This window comes from Schistocerca cancellata, chromosome 9 (genome assembly GCF_023864275.1).
Source record: "Schistocerca cancellata isolate TAMUIC-IGC-003103 chromosome 9, iqSchCanc2.1, whole genome shotgun sequence".
NCBI lineage: Eukaryota > Metazoa > Arthropoda > Insecta > Orthoptera > Acrididae > Schistocerca > Schistocerca cancellata.
Genome location: NC_064634.1, coordinates 498,341,166 through 498,359,950, shown reverse-complemented (window position 1 = coordinate 498,359,950; position 18,785 = coordinate 498,341,166). Strand labels below are relative to the sequence as shown.

The following is an 18,785-nucleotide window of genomic DNA, read 5'->3' as shown; positions in this document are numbered from 1 at the left end:
CCACCTCCATTCATGTTGTGTGGTTTGTATCGGTGGTCCGCTGTTGGGGAGATTTTCCTGTGAGCAACACAGAGTGTTTCTATTGCTGAAATTTAGCTGCCATGCAGTGCAATTAACTTTAGTGGTTGAGTACGATTTGAGTATACCAGTGGAATCTTCTGCCTTGTGGCCATTAGTGTTCTAGTTACCTGCCCCGGCCACTAACGTAATTTCAGGCAGCATCCTTTCCTCACCTGTTGTTGTTGTCCAACATGGTGTGTACTTTTGACAGCTAATACATATTTCATTGTGGATCATCACGTTCATAACCTTTTGTGTTTGAGTTCTCATGTACTGGTTGGTGGCAAGCAAGTCATCGTGTCCGTCGGTCTGTGGCTGTCCCCTGGTTGGGTTCCAAAGGATGAAATGTAGTTGGGCTCACCCAATGTCTCACCTAAGTGAACAAGGGCAGACCGACCTCCCTGGAGGCTTCCGAGTGCTGTTTTCTTTATTGTCCTTCTCACCCGTGTTTAATTCTCTGTTAACAATCTATCACAGTCAATGATTTAAAAATTCTTGTTTTACTGGACTTTATGTATTACGAATTTTGAAAAATCAATTGTGAGCCTTAAGCCACTTAAAACCTTATTCTTGAACTTACCCTTTAAGCAAAAACATTGTGGCCTTCTGCCTTAAAAGATTATGGTAATGTAGTTTAAAATTTTCAAATTTAATTGTGGCCCTCACCCGCTTGTATTGCACCTTGAATATGTTTGTTCTGTCTACTTTTGCCTTGAGGCTTTCCAGCCTAGCTGTGATGATATGTATATTTTAATTATTTTATTTGCTATTTTAGCTCCATTTTTATTTTGTTAACTTCAAATTTCCTGTTTGGAGGCCCTCAGCCATGAAATAACTGCCTTTTTGGAACTCTTAGTTCTAAAGGTTCAGCTATGTCCTATTTGGTTTATAGCTGTAATTAAATTACAATTTTGAGTGAACCAGACTGACACCTTATTTGGCCCTTTCCACAATCCTAATCACCTGTCCTGCTCTGAATTAAATACAAGTAAAATTTTACACTAATCACTAATATCTGAACTCCAATCACTGCTAATGGGATTTCAGAAACATAAAAATTGACTGAATAGAAATGAGGTGCTATTATATTCTGCCATATTACTACCCAACACATTTTATGCTCATCACACACACACACACACACACACACACACACACACACACACACACACACACACACTTCCTTGGCCATTTACTATTTAACAACTGGGCTACAATAGTGTTACACCCAGCAGTTTTCTGCATTGCTGTATTTCAGATTAGTGCTTCCTATAATAAATCACCAGTAAATACATGTTAAATTTGGTGGCAATACAAGCACAGCATGAATTTCAGGATGCGGTGTGGGGGTAAAGATGGAGGTAGATGCCAAAATTTAGAATTTTAATGTATTGTGGTAAGGAAGACAATAGCAGGGATGAACTGCAACATAATATGAATTCTTTGTGAAAACGTAATGGAATTTACCAACTAAGGCGGGAGAAAATGCTTGTGGTCTGTGCAAAACTTTGTAAGTCTGTGTCCTCAATACTCTTACTTTATTGAAAATGATGATGCTTGTCAACAAATTATGTTATTGTTGTTGTTGTGGTCTTCAGCCCAGAGACTGGTCTGATGCAGCTCTCCACACTGCTCTATCCTGTGCAAGCTTCTTCATATTTACGTTAAGAGTTATTTAATTACATATAGTCTGAATGAGTGTATTGCAGCTATGAATAACTGAAAACTGAACCCTCTATTGCAACAGTCATTAACCTATCTCTCTCTCTCTCTCTCTCTCTCTCTCTCTCTCTCTCTCTCTCTCTCTCTATGTCTCCCCCCCCCCCCTTCTCCCTCTTTCTTCCTCCTTGTGTGTGTGTGTGTGGGGGGGGGGGGGGGGGCGCGGCACGCGCGCGCACATTTCTGAAACTTATCCCTTCAAATACTGCAATATTTCCCCAGTTTAAAAGCACTAAGTAAAAAAATGTACAACACAAAAATGTTTTCTAGTCTAACCAACATTATTCCTACATCAACCGGAAGTCAATCAAAATGTGAATTTTGTAAATTTATTGTAATGTCATACACATGGCATGTCTTCAAAGTGCTGAAATCTATAAGAAGGATCCTGAAATCCCACTCAAATGCTTTGTAAGTAGTAATTTCAGATATAGTGGTGTACAAGATATTAAGAATTAGATGACTTTGTGTCAGTTTTCATTAAAGCTCACAATTAATGAAGGGTATAACCGAAACAAGTCCACACAATAAAATTTAATACATGCAAATACTTCATCATCCTCATCCATTCTTGGCAGGAAACTACAGTTTACATTTTCCAAAGCACTACAAACTGTGTGCAAATACAGGTATATCTTATCTGCCTTATTAATATAAGCTAATACTCTAATAAAAACTGTGAGACGGGAACCTCATAGCAACAATGTGTTCTGTTTAGTGCTACAGAAACAATAATTGAAAAAAAAAATACCATCACTTACTCCACCACCAAAAGGTAAGGCATAAAACAGCAGGCTTGTATTACCATACCTTGAAGCACAAGAATGTGGCAGGCATGCAGAAACTGGAGTGCCACCTTACCTCCGCGTTTGGATTCGGATTGCTTGAACTGCCGTCGTCTACAACTGGTCTATTATTACATGTAAGAGAGTGCGGATCACATTCCACACTGGCCCGAAGCACTGGGCTGCTTGTAACACCACCTGCACCCACAATCAAAACAACACGGCTACTATGTCTACAAATACACTAGTAAAATGGTGTCTACTAATATTGTGCAAATTTTAAAATAAACAATTACTCTGACAAAGCTGCAACAAAAGCAGTATGAGAAGTGGAACTAAATATTATTCTAATCAATAAGTTACAACATTTTAGTAATGGAAGGAATGAGGCTGCCACAATATGGTTGGTTGGTTGTTTGGGGAAGGAGACCAGACAGCGTGGTCATCGGTCTCATCGGATTAGGGAAGGATGGGGAAGGAAGTCGGCCGTGCCCTTTCAGATGAACCATCCCGGCATTTGCCTGGAGTGATTTAGGGAAATCACGGAAAACCTAAATCAGGATGGCCGGACGCGGGATTGAACCGTCGTCCTCCCGAATGCGAGTCCAGTGTCTAACCACTGCGCCACCTCGCTCGGTGCCACAATATGAAGCCAAATAAAATTGTGTTAAAAAACTAAATAAATAAAATTTTTATGTTGTTCACAAATTGCAACATCATAAGATTTTCACACTAATTATGGTCATATAAGTATGGTCTTTTCTGAATATACTTCCGACCAAAAAGCGATTTTGGTAGCTAGAGTCCAAAGTTTTTGTTAATCATGCCTTCTGTGTTCTTTTGGAGTTTCCATAGCATCTTTCACCCCTAACAAATATTTATTTATATCGAATCAAAAAGTGAAATAACAATTTTCATAAATTTAGCTTTAAATATTTTTTAATTTAACAGAATATTTTCTTAAAAATTTTCATCCCCTATTGTACTCCCTTAGAAGTTGAATTTCCAGAAACAATGAAACAGGGATTTCTTTTTTATTTCTCACTGAGAAGACAAATACTAATTGTCATGGGTGTAGCCTTAGAAGTCCTTTTGTAGTTCTTTAGCAACCATTTATATAAAAAAAGAAAAAAAAAACACCTTTCACCCACTGTTTTACTCTCTTAGTGGTTGAATTTCCAAAAATACTGAAATAGGAATTTTTTTCCTGACTGGGAACCCAAATACCAGTTTTACAATTCCAGCTTCAAAATTCCCTTAATGCAGACCTACTTTCAAAAAGCCTTTCATCCCCTCATCCCCTATTTCACACCCTTAAGAGTGGAATTTTGGACAATAGTTTCTTAAATATTGCCTACAGTATAAGATCAACACCCTCTCCAAACTTCAAGTTTCTATCCACAGCGGTTTGGGCTGGGCAATGATGAGTCAGTGAATCAGTCTGATCCTATTTCACTCCCTTAGGGGTTGAATTTCCAAAAACAGTTGAACACGAATCTTCAAATATTTAGCTTTACAAATGCTATTGCTATGAAATATTTTTATAAAACATTTCACCCCCTATTTCAGCTCGTTAGGGTTGAATTTCCAAAAATAGTGCCGCGTATGTTTTATTTCTAACACAGAAGCCAGATACAAATTTTCACAGATGTAACTTCAAAAATGCTTGCACAATGAAATGTTTCCATAAAATCTTTCATTCCTCATTTCACCCCCAAAGGGGTTGAATTTCCAAAAACACTGAAAGATGTATTTTTTGTTTCTAACTGAGAATACAAATTTAAATTTTCATAGATTTAATTTTAAAAATGCTTTCAAACTACAATATTTTCACAAAAAATCTCATTCTCTAGTTCACTTCCTTATGGGTTCGATTTCCAAAAACACTGAAATATATATATTTTTTTCTATTTGTAACTGAAAAGTCAAATGCCAATGTTATAGCTTTAAAAATACTTTAGTAGTTCTTTAATAATGATATATTTTCAAAAAAACTTTCACCCATTATTTCACCTCCTTAGGGACCTTGTGTGCCTCAGTGATACAGAACCACAACGGAGTATCTATTGAGAGGCCAGACAAACGAGTGGTTGCTGAAGAGGGGCAGCAGCCTTTTCAGTTGTTGTGAGGGCAACAGTATGGATGATTGACTGATCTGGTCTTGTAACACTAACCAAAACAGCCTTGCTGTGCTGGTACTGCGAATTGCTGAAAGCAAGGGGAAACTACAGCCGTAATTTTTCCCGAGGGCATGCATCTTTATGGCAAAGAAAGCGTTTCTGAAAAAGGGAAATTTGTTAACATCAAGTATAGCTTTAACTGCCAGGAAGTCATTTCTGAAAGTATTTGTATGGAGTGTAGCCATGTATGGAAGTGAAACATGGACAATAAATAGTTTGGACAATAAGAGAACAGAAGCTTTCAAAATGTGGTGCTACAGAAGAATGCTGAAGATTAGTTACGTGATCTACCCATCTAATGATGAGGTATTGAACAGAATTGGGGAGAAGAGAAATTTGTGGCCCAACTTGACTAGAAGAAGGGATCGGTAGGTAGGACATGTTCTGAGGCATCAAGGGATCACCAATTTAGTATCTGAGGGCAGCGTAGAGGGTAAAAATCTTAGAGGGAGACCAAGAGATGGATAAACTAAGCAGATTCAGAAGGATGTAGGTTTTAGTAGGTACTGGAAGATGATGAAGCTTGCACAGGATAGAGTAGCATGGAGAGCTGCATCAAACCAGTCTCTGGACTGAAAACAACAACAACAACAACAACAACAACAACAACAACAACTGGGTTAAATTTCCAAAAATGCTGAAACATGTATTTCTTTGTGTCCGAGTGACAAACCAATTACCAATTTCCATAGGTTTTGCTTCAAATCTGCCTTAATAGCAACAATTTAGGGCTGGAAGTTCCTAAAAATCCCTTCTGAAAAAATGCCAAACTTCAAATTTTTACAGCAAATAAACAATGTTTTCAGCCTTCAGTTGGAAGGTAATTTTACTCGTTTACCTAGGTTTCGATTCCAGTAATGGAATCTTCTTCAGAACCTATAAATTAAACCACATATGGACATATATTACTCACTAAAATGCATTATCAGTCTAATGATTGAATAATGAAGAAATTGTGATACTTACAACAATGAAATTATTTTGTGAGCCAAACACTGGCCATGTCACATATTAAAAATTAAAACATTAAAGACGCATAATCATAAGATTATGTCAGTCAAAATTAAAATGGTTTTAATTTTGACTGACATAATCTTATGATTATGCGTCTTTAATGTTTTAATTTTTAATATGTGACATGGCCAGTGTTTGGCTCACAAAATAATTTGATTGTTTTAAGTATCACAATTTCTTCATTATTCAATCATTAGACTGATAATGCATTTTAGTGAGTAATATATGTCCATATGTGGTTTAATTTATAGGTTCTGAAGAAGATTCCATTACTGGAATCGAAACCTAGGTAAACGAGTAAAATTACCTTGCAACTGAAGACTGAAAACATTGTTTATTTGCTGTACATTTCACAGTTGCTGACACGCTGCAATATGTTAAAGATTTCAAATTTTTATCCTCAGCAGATTGAACTGGGCAAAGATGGGTCAGTCAGTCATTCACAACATTAAAGTCTAAGGACATTTCCTGACTAATTACTTAATATGATGGCTGTGCCATGTCACATTATCCTCAACACATCATTGTGCTGCTACAGGAAATACTTCTTATTCTTTGTTTTTCCTTCAATATCATTGCATATTCAACAAAATATCACATAAGACTAATTAATGTCAGGTTATCACCAAACTGACATATAAAATTTCTCACAAATATGAGGACTGTCGAGCAATACCATCTCATAACTTTATAGCAAAGCTACACAGCAAGAATGCTCCACAAGCATATTATGAGCAGCGCAGGCCTGCGAGCTGCAAGTATTGTATCACCTTCATTGTCACAGAGAACACAAGGGGGACATGTGAAGAAAGTGGTGTAAACAAGGAAATTGTTCCTGAGGGCATTGCTCTGAGAAATCTAGAATGTCTTTGTAAGTCACTGTTGTGTTGCACTGCAAATCAATTACTTTGAGCTGCAGATTAGTGTGAATTGGCCACTGGAAGCTTTTTCAATTCCCATTCAGTTGCACAATGAATCCTTATTTATTTCCCAATATGTCTGGCATTATGTCTGTAGACAGATAAAATAATAAATTCCTTGACACACCTGCATTTTCTTCAATGTTCCTAATAATGTCATGAGGCTCACCAATGAGCACAACTTGTGATGATTCTTGTATGTATTAACACATACAGTGCCTTTGTGAACTGAACTTACTGTAAGTGTTCAGTGTCTCATCACACACTATATAAATTTTGCAAATCTATTTCACTGTGTAAAAGGACAAGATTCCTCACACTGTAGATTTAAATCCTAAGTCACACAATTCCAGCTCACTACTGTCACTGTTGGATGGCACTCACGTTAAAACAACCCTCCCTTAATGCACAGTTGACACTTTCCCCACGTTGTCACGATCACACGGTGCATGCGCATTTGCATCACTCCCACTGTGCAACTGCTTTGTTCATACATGAGAGCCCGCTCACACTGAAAACTAGCGAGTTGTTGAGCCCTGCTTTACAGTTTTTCCAAGACAATTTGATACAATTCTGTAACTTATTATTAGTTCAATGTTAATTAATAAAAATTGTAGCTAAGATTATTGAGTCTTGAGTTTCAACAACTTCTGTGTCTTTCTGAAAAACAATGTGGCCTTCACACATTGAGAGCTAGCACAGTAACAAAAATGAGCACAATATTAGCAGATATTAACAACAGAAACATACTCAGTTAGTTACAATTAAGAGAGAGGTTGTGCAAAATACATAATGACAACAGAAAGTAAAAAGTGCAAGTCAAAGACATATTTTCACAAAATTTGTGTGCTGAATATTCTTGCTGTGTTTTGGAACAATATATAACAAACAGCTACCAGCCACGAGGCTGACTTTACTTTCATTTCATATGTTTTTCCTGTGGCATACATTAATATTCTACGAAATTTTAATTTACAGTGTTGTTAATAAATGATTCTTTTATACTTTTACATGATAAATAACTACAAACCAAAGGACATTAAATAAATCTATTATTGTAAAGGCACACTAAATGTTCTGAAAGTATAGCAAACACTTACACAAAAATGCAGGAAAAATGAAACTGGTCACTATCAATATCAATGTGGGTCATATTTCTGAGCTCCTCATGTTGACACATCTTAATGTGTGGAACTGGACTGTTTGTTGGTGGTCCACAGAAGGTGGTGGAGGAATGAGAGGGAGGGGGATTTACTGGATGCATTCATGCATCACAGTCCAGTGCCACATGTGCCTTTCCTGCTCTGTTGATCGTCAAACATGATTATCCCATTACTATCAATGTTCACATTATTTTGAATATGCCCTGTGTATTTCGAGAGGGACTGCCCGTTACTACAGATGTGATGGCCACAGGTGGCTAGGCTGTATGAAAGAAAGGGACTTCTGGGTGTCGAATGGGTGGCAGCAGTCTAAGTGGAGGTATTGCTGGTGGTTTGTAGGTTTTATATGGTCGGAGGCACTGATGAAGCCACATTTGAGGTGGAGGTCAACAATGAGAAAGGTGGCTTATTAGGTTGAGGAACACCAGGTGAAGCGAATCAGTGAGAAGGTATTGAAGTTCTGGAGGAATGTGGGTAGGGTATCCTCACCCTAGATCCAGATCACGGAGGTTTACTCAATGAATTTGAACCAGGTGAGGGGTTTGGGATTCAGGGTAGTGGGGAAGGATTCCTCCAGATGGTCCCATTAATAGGATGGTGCCACACAGGTGCCCTTTGCCATACCCCAGACTTGTTTGTATGTGATGCCTTCAAAGAAGAATTAATTCTGGGTGAGAATATAGCTGGTCACGATAACTAGGAAGGAAGTTTTAGGTCTGGAATCCATCGGGTACTGGGAAAAGTAGTATTCAATAGTGGCAAGACCATGGACATGAGGGACGTTAGTGTAAAGGGAGGCACTGTGGGGTAAAGGAACAGGAACTGTGAGGGTCTATGGTATCTTCTATATAGGAGGGTAGGTTGCAGTTACGAGCTGACGGTGTTGATCCTAGAGTGCAGAGATTCTCTCAGTGGAGGCAAAACAACCAGTGACAATCTGATGTCCTGGGTAGTTGGGATTATGGACATTAGGAAACATTTAGGCATGTGGAAGGTAGGAGTGAGTGAGAGAGAGAGAGAGAGAGAGAGAGAGAGAGAGAGAGAGAGAGAGAGAGAGAGAGCTTCTGGGATGGGTCTAAGTATTTGAGGAGACTTACCATGGCAGGTTTTGTAGGTGGACATATCTGACGGTTAATGACGTAATTCTTGCAGTTCAAAATCAGAGTGGTGGATCCTTTGTCAGCAAGTAGGATAATAAGTTCAGGATCAGTTTTTTGGTGGCAGATTCCCTGAAAATAATCATCTGAACTTTCTTCTTCTTCTTCTTCTTCTTCTTCTTCACTGTCCTCTTCACATATAAGATTATCTTCACTGCCATCGAGAGCATTACTTATGCTGCACTTTTTGAAAGGTTTAACAATTATGCCTTCTCTCGCTCTAGACCACAGGTGTCTTATTCACTGACACATGAGTTTGATTGTAGGTCATTTTAAAGCTCCCATCAGCATGAATTCATGTTGGATTTCACCCATCATCCATTCCGCTATCATATACACTTTAAATGGTTTATTTATTGAGACATCAAGAGGCTGCACTTCCTGGAATAACAGCAAGCTCTGTATCTCCCTGTCTCAATTTCTCTTTCACAGAATTTTTCAAATGACCACTAAACTGATTTAGCACAAGAAGAGTATCTGTCTTTAATAAAGCACCTTTCCTTCTCTCCCACAATCTGTTAATCCATAATTTCATACCAGCCTCGTCCATCCAACACTATTCATGTATGTGAACAGCAATGCCTGGCAGTACTTCAGGTTTTGGCACTGTTTTTGCACTTTAAAATGATGACTTGATTAAGTTTAGTACCGTCAGCACAACCTGTAGGCCAACAGTGTGGTGCAATTTTTCCATGTCCACTTGTTTTTATAGTTAAAGTTTTAGCACCTTCATGGCAACAGTTCCGTTTCTCGGCCCATCAAATGTCCGAGGAGTTTTGTCCATACACGCTATTTGGCTTAGATCCACACTTTTTTATGTTGTATAATAAAGTGATGAAAGATAATATTTTCTTTTCATACTTTTAAGGCATTTTCTGAGATATTCTGGTTTTGGTTCACACATTGTCTCCATGATGCTTCATCTCCATGATGCTTCATAAACCTGTAGCACTAAGCAACTCCATCCTTAAAGTCTGTTAAGTTTCACCATAGCACTAGCTTACAAGCATGCACTTTAATCACTTTTATATTAATTCCAATGCCATTTTCATGGTGTCCTCGAATTAACTTCAGTACACCATCTTCTAGTTTTGGCCATTTTGCATTCAGTTCTCTATATGCACATTTACTCTTCATTTATTTCAGTTCTTTTTTGCCTACCTGCCAATCACTGATGGTTTTTTCTGTTGGTGGAGAGCCAAAATGCTACTCTGTTTCCATGTAGTTCTGCATATGCTATTACTTTCAATTTATAGCCCACATCATATGAATACCTTTTATTTTTTTCCATTACGGAACCAGCTACTAACAAAAATATTGTACTGTTAATGATAACACAAATCACTTTCAATTCAAGTTCACTGGCACCGTATACTGTAATGACTCATTACAGGCTAGACAGTGTCCTGGGTTTGTGATGGAAGGGCAGGAGAGAGACAGTGTAGGCAAGCTTGTAAATCTTCGCAACTCATGTTCGTCGCATTGGTGCGCTGCTACCGCCAGTTGAATCCAATGTTGCCAGATAGAGATAGGTTTCCCGTGGCATCAAATGTGTGGCCATTTTTAACATTGGTGAGAATTTTAAATCAAACACTGGAGACTTTTACATTCAATTTCAAGTATATGAGAAACCAGAATTTTAGAGGCAATTTTCTGGGGGGCGGGCGGAGGGGGGAGGGAAGCACATCTTATAGTTCGTAAAATATGATAGTTGCCAAGATCTGAACAATTCCCTTCCAATAAACTTTATAAACTCGTAATTAACCCACCATCTTATTGCACACTTCCCAGTGTTCTGATTTTTCAAATCAGTAAAGATAACATCTAAAACAAAAATCACATATTGACGAGCAACATACCTATATGAAAACACAAAATGTTAAGTTAATGTTTGACATGAAAAGGGAATTTAACAGCACAAAAATGTAGATATAGTGAGGGCTTGTCATTAGTAACATATCTATATAACTAAATGACTAATGCATTGCATGGTGCATAGTTACAGTTGCAAGTGTCTCAGTAACAATTTCCAGGGGCGCCAAAAATTTTATTTTCAATGACCAAGCTGAACAATTTAAAATGCTGTCATAATCTACTCATTAAGAATTGTAATCTTCTATTAAATGTGTAAGAGGATAAGATAGTTATTACAGTTAGAAACTGTCTTTTAACAATATAATTCAAAGCTCACAAATTACTCAGACTGTATTTATTCAGAATTCGACGATGAGAGCACTTACAAGGGAACACTCCCAAGTGTCAATGAACACTGTTGATGAAACATGGGGAGTGTGCAGAGGGGAAAAATAATGCAAGACTTTTTTTGTCGTTAATTTCACTTTTAAGGAGAAAAACAACCCCAAAAGATAATTTGGCATAATAGGTTTAGAGAAAATAGCTTTTAAACCATAAAATATATTATACAATAATTGAAATGAAATTAACATTCTTGGAAACTGTACAATCAACTTCTGAAAAAAAAATTCGAAAATTTTCAAATTACCTCACTAATATTAATGAATTTTGCAAAATGGAAACTTTTGTTACAACTTATAGAAGTTTTCACACCTTCCCTGTGTAATAAATCTGATATCTACAATACCATTTTCGGTAAATAAGTTTCACACAATGTGCTGCCGGAGTATGTGGAACACATCTAATTAAAATATCTTACATTAACTATTATTCAAGTTATCTGTTTTATATATTTTTGTTTTATTATGTAAATCACATTACATTATCAATAAAATTTGTTTTTATTTTATTTTTTATAGTTTACCTTTTCATGCATGTGTATTCTGTTAAATGAAAATAATAAGTAACTCATTATTATAATACAAAATCTGTATAAAAATGATTAAAATGTAATGTTTTTGTTACCATTCACTGAAAGTGAACCAAACAAAACTAAGCAAGTGTCGCAAAGTGTGGCAGGCGATCCTCTAAATATCCTGCTTTGTACCAGGCATACTTCAATACATCCGAAAACCTTGATGATGAGAACTGGCTCTGTACTAGCAACTGCAGCTTGATAATATTGTTTCTCAAGAGAGGAATGACATCATAATCATGCAGTAAAATTTGATGTGAAAATCTTCTCAGAAAGTCTTCCATCGTCAAAAGCCATATAGGTCCAACAGCTGTACCTGCACTGTTGAGCCTTGGGGTGTCATCAGATAAACAAAGTCTTTGACCTCACGTACAATGAGATTGGATGGATAAAACATCTATTCACCAAGAAGCGGTAAACGATTACACATATAAAAGGTATTACACATTGCAAGCTTTTGGAGTCAGTAGCTCCACCTCCTGGCAAAAGGATCGAAAGGGAAAAAAGAGGCTTGAAGGAAAATGACTGGTGAGTTTTGAAAAGGGGATACAGTTCAGAAAAGTCACCCAAAACACCGGGTCAGGAGAGACCTGGAGCACAAGATGAGACGGAAAGACCAATTTCTGGGGTGACACCAGGTGAGATTTGAAAACCTGAGAGTTTCAAGGTGGAAGATAAGGTAATATCGCGACAGCGATTACAGCTAAAATATCGTACACAACTTAATAAAAGCGAAAAGCTAAGTGCATTATACGTAATAGAGGTAGGAACACAATGATGAAAAATAGACAGGTCAAGAAATGAAAAAAGTAGAAAACTAAAAGTGAGTGAAGACAGGAATGGTTACAGCCAAAACAGGAGGAATTAATGGAAATTAAGTCCAGGTGGATGGCAAGAGTGAAGGATGTGTAGCAGCAGGTCCCACCTGCGGAGTTTTGAGAAACTGGTGTCTGACAGAAGAAACCAGACAGCACCTGAGATGAATTGGCACTGAGGTCACGATTGTCATGTATCAGAAAATGCTCTACAACAGGATACAGTGTGTTGAAAGTATGCACCTCCAGCTTATGCCCACTCACCCAAACTGGTAACTTGGTGATAGTCATGCCGATGTAAAAGGCAGAACAGTGTTTACATAACAGTTGGTATATGACGTTTCGTTTCACAGGTGGCTCTCCTTTTGATGGTGTATGGTTTCCAGTTACAGGGCTGGTATAGGTGGTGGTATGAGGGTGCATAGGGCAAGTTTTACAGCAAGGATGGTCATAGAACAGGGAAATGGTTAGCAACAAATAATCTTGATCTAATAACAAGCATCCAAACGGATGCAGGCATTAATGAACACAGGGGTTTCATAGCAAGACTGAATACTGTAACCCCCAAATCCTCCAAAAATAAATGAAAAACATAACCTATTCAAAAAAAGAAGATAAAAATTAACTTAATTCCTTCCTGAGTGACAAACTCCACTCCTTCCAAATTAACAATGCAAGTGCACACCAGATGTGGGTTGAATTCAAAGAAATAGTATCAGCAGCAACTGATTAACAAATAACTGAGCTGATCCTCCTTGGTACACAAAATGGGTCGGAATATTGTTGCAGAAACGATGAAAACAACATGCTAAAGTGAAACAGATGCGAAATCTCGAAGGTTGGTGATCTTTTACAGAATCTCGAAACTTTGCGTGGACTTCAATATGAGATGCTTATAATACTTTCCACAATGAAACTTTGTCTCGAAACCTAGCAGAAAATCTAAAGAGATTCTGGTCGTATGCTAGCGGCAAGCCACAATCAATGCCTTCTCTGTGCAATACTAATGGAAATACTATCGACGATAGTGCTGCCACGGCAGAGTTACTACACACAGCCTTCCAAAATTCCTTCACTAAAGAAGAGAAAGTAAATATTACAGAATTCGAATCAAGAACAGCTGCCATCATGAGTAACGTAGAAATAGATATCCTTGGAGTAGTGAAGCAAGATAAACTACTTAACAAAAGCAAGTCTTCCAGCCCAGACTGTATTCCAGTTAATGTTCCTTTCAAAGTACACTGATACAATGGCTCCAGACTTAACAACCATATACAACTGTTCGCTCCACAAAAGATCCGTACCCAAAGATTGGAAAGTTGCACAGGTCACACCAATATTCAAGAAAGGTGGTAGTAGTAGGTAGCAGTAATTATTATTATTATTATTATTATTATTATCAGTAGTAGTAGTAGTAGTCCTCCATGAAATTACAAGCCCATATCATTAACGCCGATACACAGCAGGATTTTGGAACACGCATTGTGTTCAAACATGTATTACCCCGAAGAGAATGGTCAATTAACACACAGTCAATGTAGATTCAGAAAACATTGTCCTCATTAAACACAATTAGCTCTTTACTCACATGAAGTGTTGAGTGCTACTGACAAGGGATTTCAAATTTATTCCATTATTTCAAGATTTCCAGAAGGCTTCTGACACTATATCACACAAACGGCTTGTAGTGAAATTGCTTGCTTATGGAATATCATCTCAGTTATTTGACTAGATTCATGATTTCCTGTCAGAGAGGTCACAGTTCGTAGTAACTGACGGAAAGTCATAGAGTAAAACAGACGTGATTTCTGGCATTCCCCAAGGTAGTGTTATAGGCCCTTTGCTGTTCCTTACCTATATAAATGATTTAGGAGACAATCTGAGCAGCTGTCTTACACTGTTTGCAGATTATGCTGTCATATATCGACTAGTCAAGTCATCAGAGGATCAAAGCAAATGGCAAAACAATTTAGAAAAGATATCTATAAGGTGGAAAAATTGGCAACTGACCCTAAATAATAAAAAGTGTGAGGACATCCACATGAGTGCTAAAAGGAATGCGTGAAACTTCGATTACACAATAAATCAGCCAAATCTAAATGTCAAATTCAACTAAATACCTGGGAATTTCAATTACTGACAACTTCAATTGGAAGTAACACAAAGAAAATATTCTGGGAAGGCTAACCAAAGACTGCGTTCTATTGGCAGGACACTTAGAAAATTTAACAGATGTACTAAAGAGACTGCCTACACTATGCTTGTCCATCCTCTTTTAGAATACTGCTGCACGGTGTGGGATCCTTACCAGATAGGATTGATGGAGTACATTGAGAAAGCTCAAAGAAGGGCAGCACGTTTTGTATTAACGCGAAATAGGGAGAGACTGTCACTGAAATGATACAGGATTTGGGGTGGACAGCATTAAGACAAATGCTGTTTTCCACTATGGTGGAATGTTCTCACAAGATTTCAATCACCAACTTTCTCCTCCGAATGTGAAAACATTTTGTTGATGTCGACCTACATAGGGAGAAATGATGATCATAATAAAGTAAGGGAAATCAGAGCTTGCATGAGAAGACATAGGTGTTCATTTGTATGAGATTGGAGTAAAAGAATAATTGTTAAGGTGATTCGATTAACCCTCTACCAGGCTCTTAAATGTGATTTGCAGAGTATGCATACAGATGCGGGAGTAGAATACCTTCACCTTACCATGTTTCAAGCCACCACGAAGAATATACTTTTCCCCATGAGACAGCTGTTAACTAACATAACTTAGCTATATTTATCATGCATGGATGAAAGCGAGCCGGCCGGTGTGGCCGTGCGGTTCTAGGCGCTACAATCTGGAACTGCGAGACCGCTACGGTCGCAGGTTCAAATCCTGCCTCGGGCATGGATGTGTGTGATGTCCTTAGGTTGGTTAGGTTTAAGTAGTTCTAAGTTCTAGGGGACTGATGACCACAGATGTTAAGTCCCATAGTGCTCAGAGCCATTTTTGATGAAAGCGAACTTTTCCCCTTCTTTCTGTTTTTCCAAAATTTAACTGCAGATTTCTTATATTCAAAATTTGCTTTGTTTTCTGAAGAAAGGATGTTACCTGGGATGAAGGACTCTTCACATGTTTCACAGTCAGATACACAATCATTGTCAATCATTGCTATATCACGGAGCTCCAATCAAAAAACTGTAGCCCATTACCTTTTTCCATAATTGTGAAACATCTATCCATCACAAATCAATGCAAAAATGGTGTCTTTCAGGTCCACTTCCTGTGAACTGATAGAACTATCAAGGAATTCATACGGCTGAAATTATCTCTTAGTATTCAGCAAATATTAATTGGGTTTATTGTTGGCATCTTCCCTACCTGTACACACAATACAAAGTCACATCAGTAACACACATATTTGTTCTACATTAAACGTTCAGTGACTGCTAACAAATACAGGCAGACACACCTAGAAATCCACAAAAAGGGAAGTAATCCACACAGCGTTTCATGAGAAAGGGTTCCTGAAGAGTACAGTGAGGTCCAGAAGTCGTGTGGTGATGTACAGTTCTGTAATAGTAGCGAGCGGCAGATGAGACAGCTGTAGAGCTGTCAGTGCCAGCTTATGTAACAGGAAGCACCAATGAGAATACTCCAGGACCTGCAGCTCTCGGCAACACCACAGACCAAATTGTGAGTCTGTCAACTAGTGGTACAGCCTTGTACCTAACAAGCTGCTAGTTGGCGAACCACATTAGACTGCAAGGCACAAACTGCAGCATCTCTTGGCTGCAGCTACTGAAGAGAGGTTTCAGAATAAGCTGGGGGTGGTAACAGCTTGTGTTAGCACATGTTGCAATATTTATGTAATCTTCAAATATCAGTCTTCAGAAAAATGACAATATTATGAAAAAGACAGATTGTTACTGACCATATTGCAAAGATGTTGAGCCGCAGAAATGCATTACAAAAAGGTTACTAACCATGTAAGCTTTTGGCCCCAGGGTCTTCTTCTGAATTAGACAATGTGTGTGTGTACACACACACACACACACACACACACACACACACACACACACACACAGATTTGGACAAATGCAACTCGCACAAACATGACCACTGTCACTGGCAGCTGAGGCCAGACTGTGAGCAACTGCACATGGTGGGAGAAGCAATCTGGGTGGTGGGGGTAAGGAGGAGACTCGGGCACAAAGGGGGAGGGAGACTAGGGCACAGATGGGGGACGGTATAGTGCTGTTTCTGGGAGCATACAGGGGCAAGGTGGGGTGAGGGTATGGCAACTAAGTGCATTCAGGAGATTGGGCAGAGAGTGGGGGTGGGGGTGGGAGTGGAAGTGGAGGTGGAGGTGTGGGTGGAAAAGAAGATACATAAAAAGACAGAGCACTTGTGGAATAGAAAGCTGTGGAGTGGGAACAGGGAAGGAGTAGTTGGATAAAGGACAGTGAGTATTTTGTGGAATAGAAGGCTGTGGAGTGGGAATATGGAAGGAATAGTTGGGTAAAGGACAGTGAGTAATGTAGGTTCAAGTCAGGAGGGTTATGTGAACAGAGGATAAATTGCAGTGAAGAGTTCCCACCTGCACAGTTCAGAAAAGCTGGTGTTGATAGGAAGGATCCAGATGGCTGAGGCTGTGAAACAGTCATTAAAATAAAGACCATTGTGATGGGCAGCACGCTCAGCAACTGGGTGGTCCAGCTTCTTGGCCTCAGTTTGTCGGCAGTCATTAATGCATACAGACATCTTCTTGCTTGTCATGTCCATGCAGAATGCAGCACAGTCGTTGTAGCTTAGCTTGTAGATCACAACTGGTTTCACAGGTAGCTCTGCCTTTGATGGGATAGCCGATGCTTGTGACCAGACTGGAGAAGGCGGTGGTGGGAGGATGTGCGCAATAGGTCTTCCATCTAGGTTTATTATAGGGATATGAGCCATGAGGTAAGGGGTTGAGAGCAGGGGCTGTGTAGGCATGGATGAGGATATTGTGTAGGTTTGGTGGGCAGCAGAATACCACTGTGGAACTGGTGGGAAGAATAGTGGGTAGGACATTCCTCATTTCAGGGCATGATGAGAGGTAGTTGAAACCCTGGAAGAGAAGGTATTTAGTTGCTCCAGTCCTGGTTGGTACTGAGTCACAAGGGGAATGCTCCTCTGTTGTCGGACAATGGGATTTTGGAAGATGGGGTACAACTGGAGAGATAAGGCATGGAAAATCTGTTTCTATACAAGATTAGGAGGGTAATTATGGTATGTGAAGGCTTCAGTGAGCTCCTTGGTATATTTATATAGGGACTGCTTGTCACAACAGATGCAACGGCCACGGGTGGCTAGGCTGCATGGAAGCATTCTTGATATGGAATGGGTGACTACTGATGTAGCCATCTTGAGGTGGAGGTCAACATCAAGGAAGGGACTTGTTGGATCAGCAGGACCAGGTGAAGTGAATAGGGGAGAAGTAGTTGAAGTTCTGGAGGAATGTGGACACATCATCCTCACCCTCAATCCAGATCATGACGCTGTCATCAATGAATCTGAACCAGAGGTTTGGGAATCTGGTTGTTAGGAACAATTTCTCTAGACGGCTCACGAATAGGATTGTGTTATGCACGTGCTCATTGGCATACCCTGGATTTTTTTGTAGGGGATGCCTTCAAACGAGAAGTAATTGTAGGTGAAGATGTAGCTGGTCATGGTGACTGCAAAGGAAGTTGTAGGTTTGGAATCCTGTCCTGCCCTCTCTCCACCTCGTCCCTGTACGCTCCCACAAACTGCATTTACTGTCCCCAACCAGTACTGAGCTCTCCCTGTCCTTCCCACCCCGGCCTCCTCCTTACCGCCACCAACCATATCACTTCTCCGATCGTGTGCAGTTGCTCACAATCTGGCATCTGCAGCCAGGGACAGTGGTGGTGGTGGTGGTGGTGGTGATTTTTCACTGTTTCATTTGGTCTTCAGAGACAGATATTAATGTACAAAACAGTTCTTGGCATCACCGTTGTTGTGTCATGAAGAACTGTGAGTGTTTTTGGTGGATAGTATGCCATACCTTGTTTGACTGTTTGTGAGGTCTTCTTTTTGAGAGTCTATGGAGATGCATCACAAAGCGAAGTTCACTTACACAATTCA

General features: G+C 39.1%; 1 protein-coding gene across 1 annotated transcript in view; it reads right to left on the bottom strand.

Annotated features, from left to right (window-relative positions):
• The window catches only part of LOC126100361 (ubiquitin carboxyl-terminal hydrolase 32), a 228,826-nt gene that overhangs the window by 87,630 nt on the left and 122,411 nt on the right, over positions 1–18,785 (bottom strand). The window contains exon 22 of the mRNA XM_049910971.1: positions 2,641–2,762. Coding sequence (XP_049766928.1) covers positions 2,641–2,762 — 122 coding nt within the window. The remainder of the gene's footprint in view (positions 1–2,640; positions 2,763–18,785) is intronic.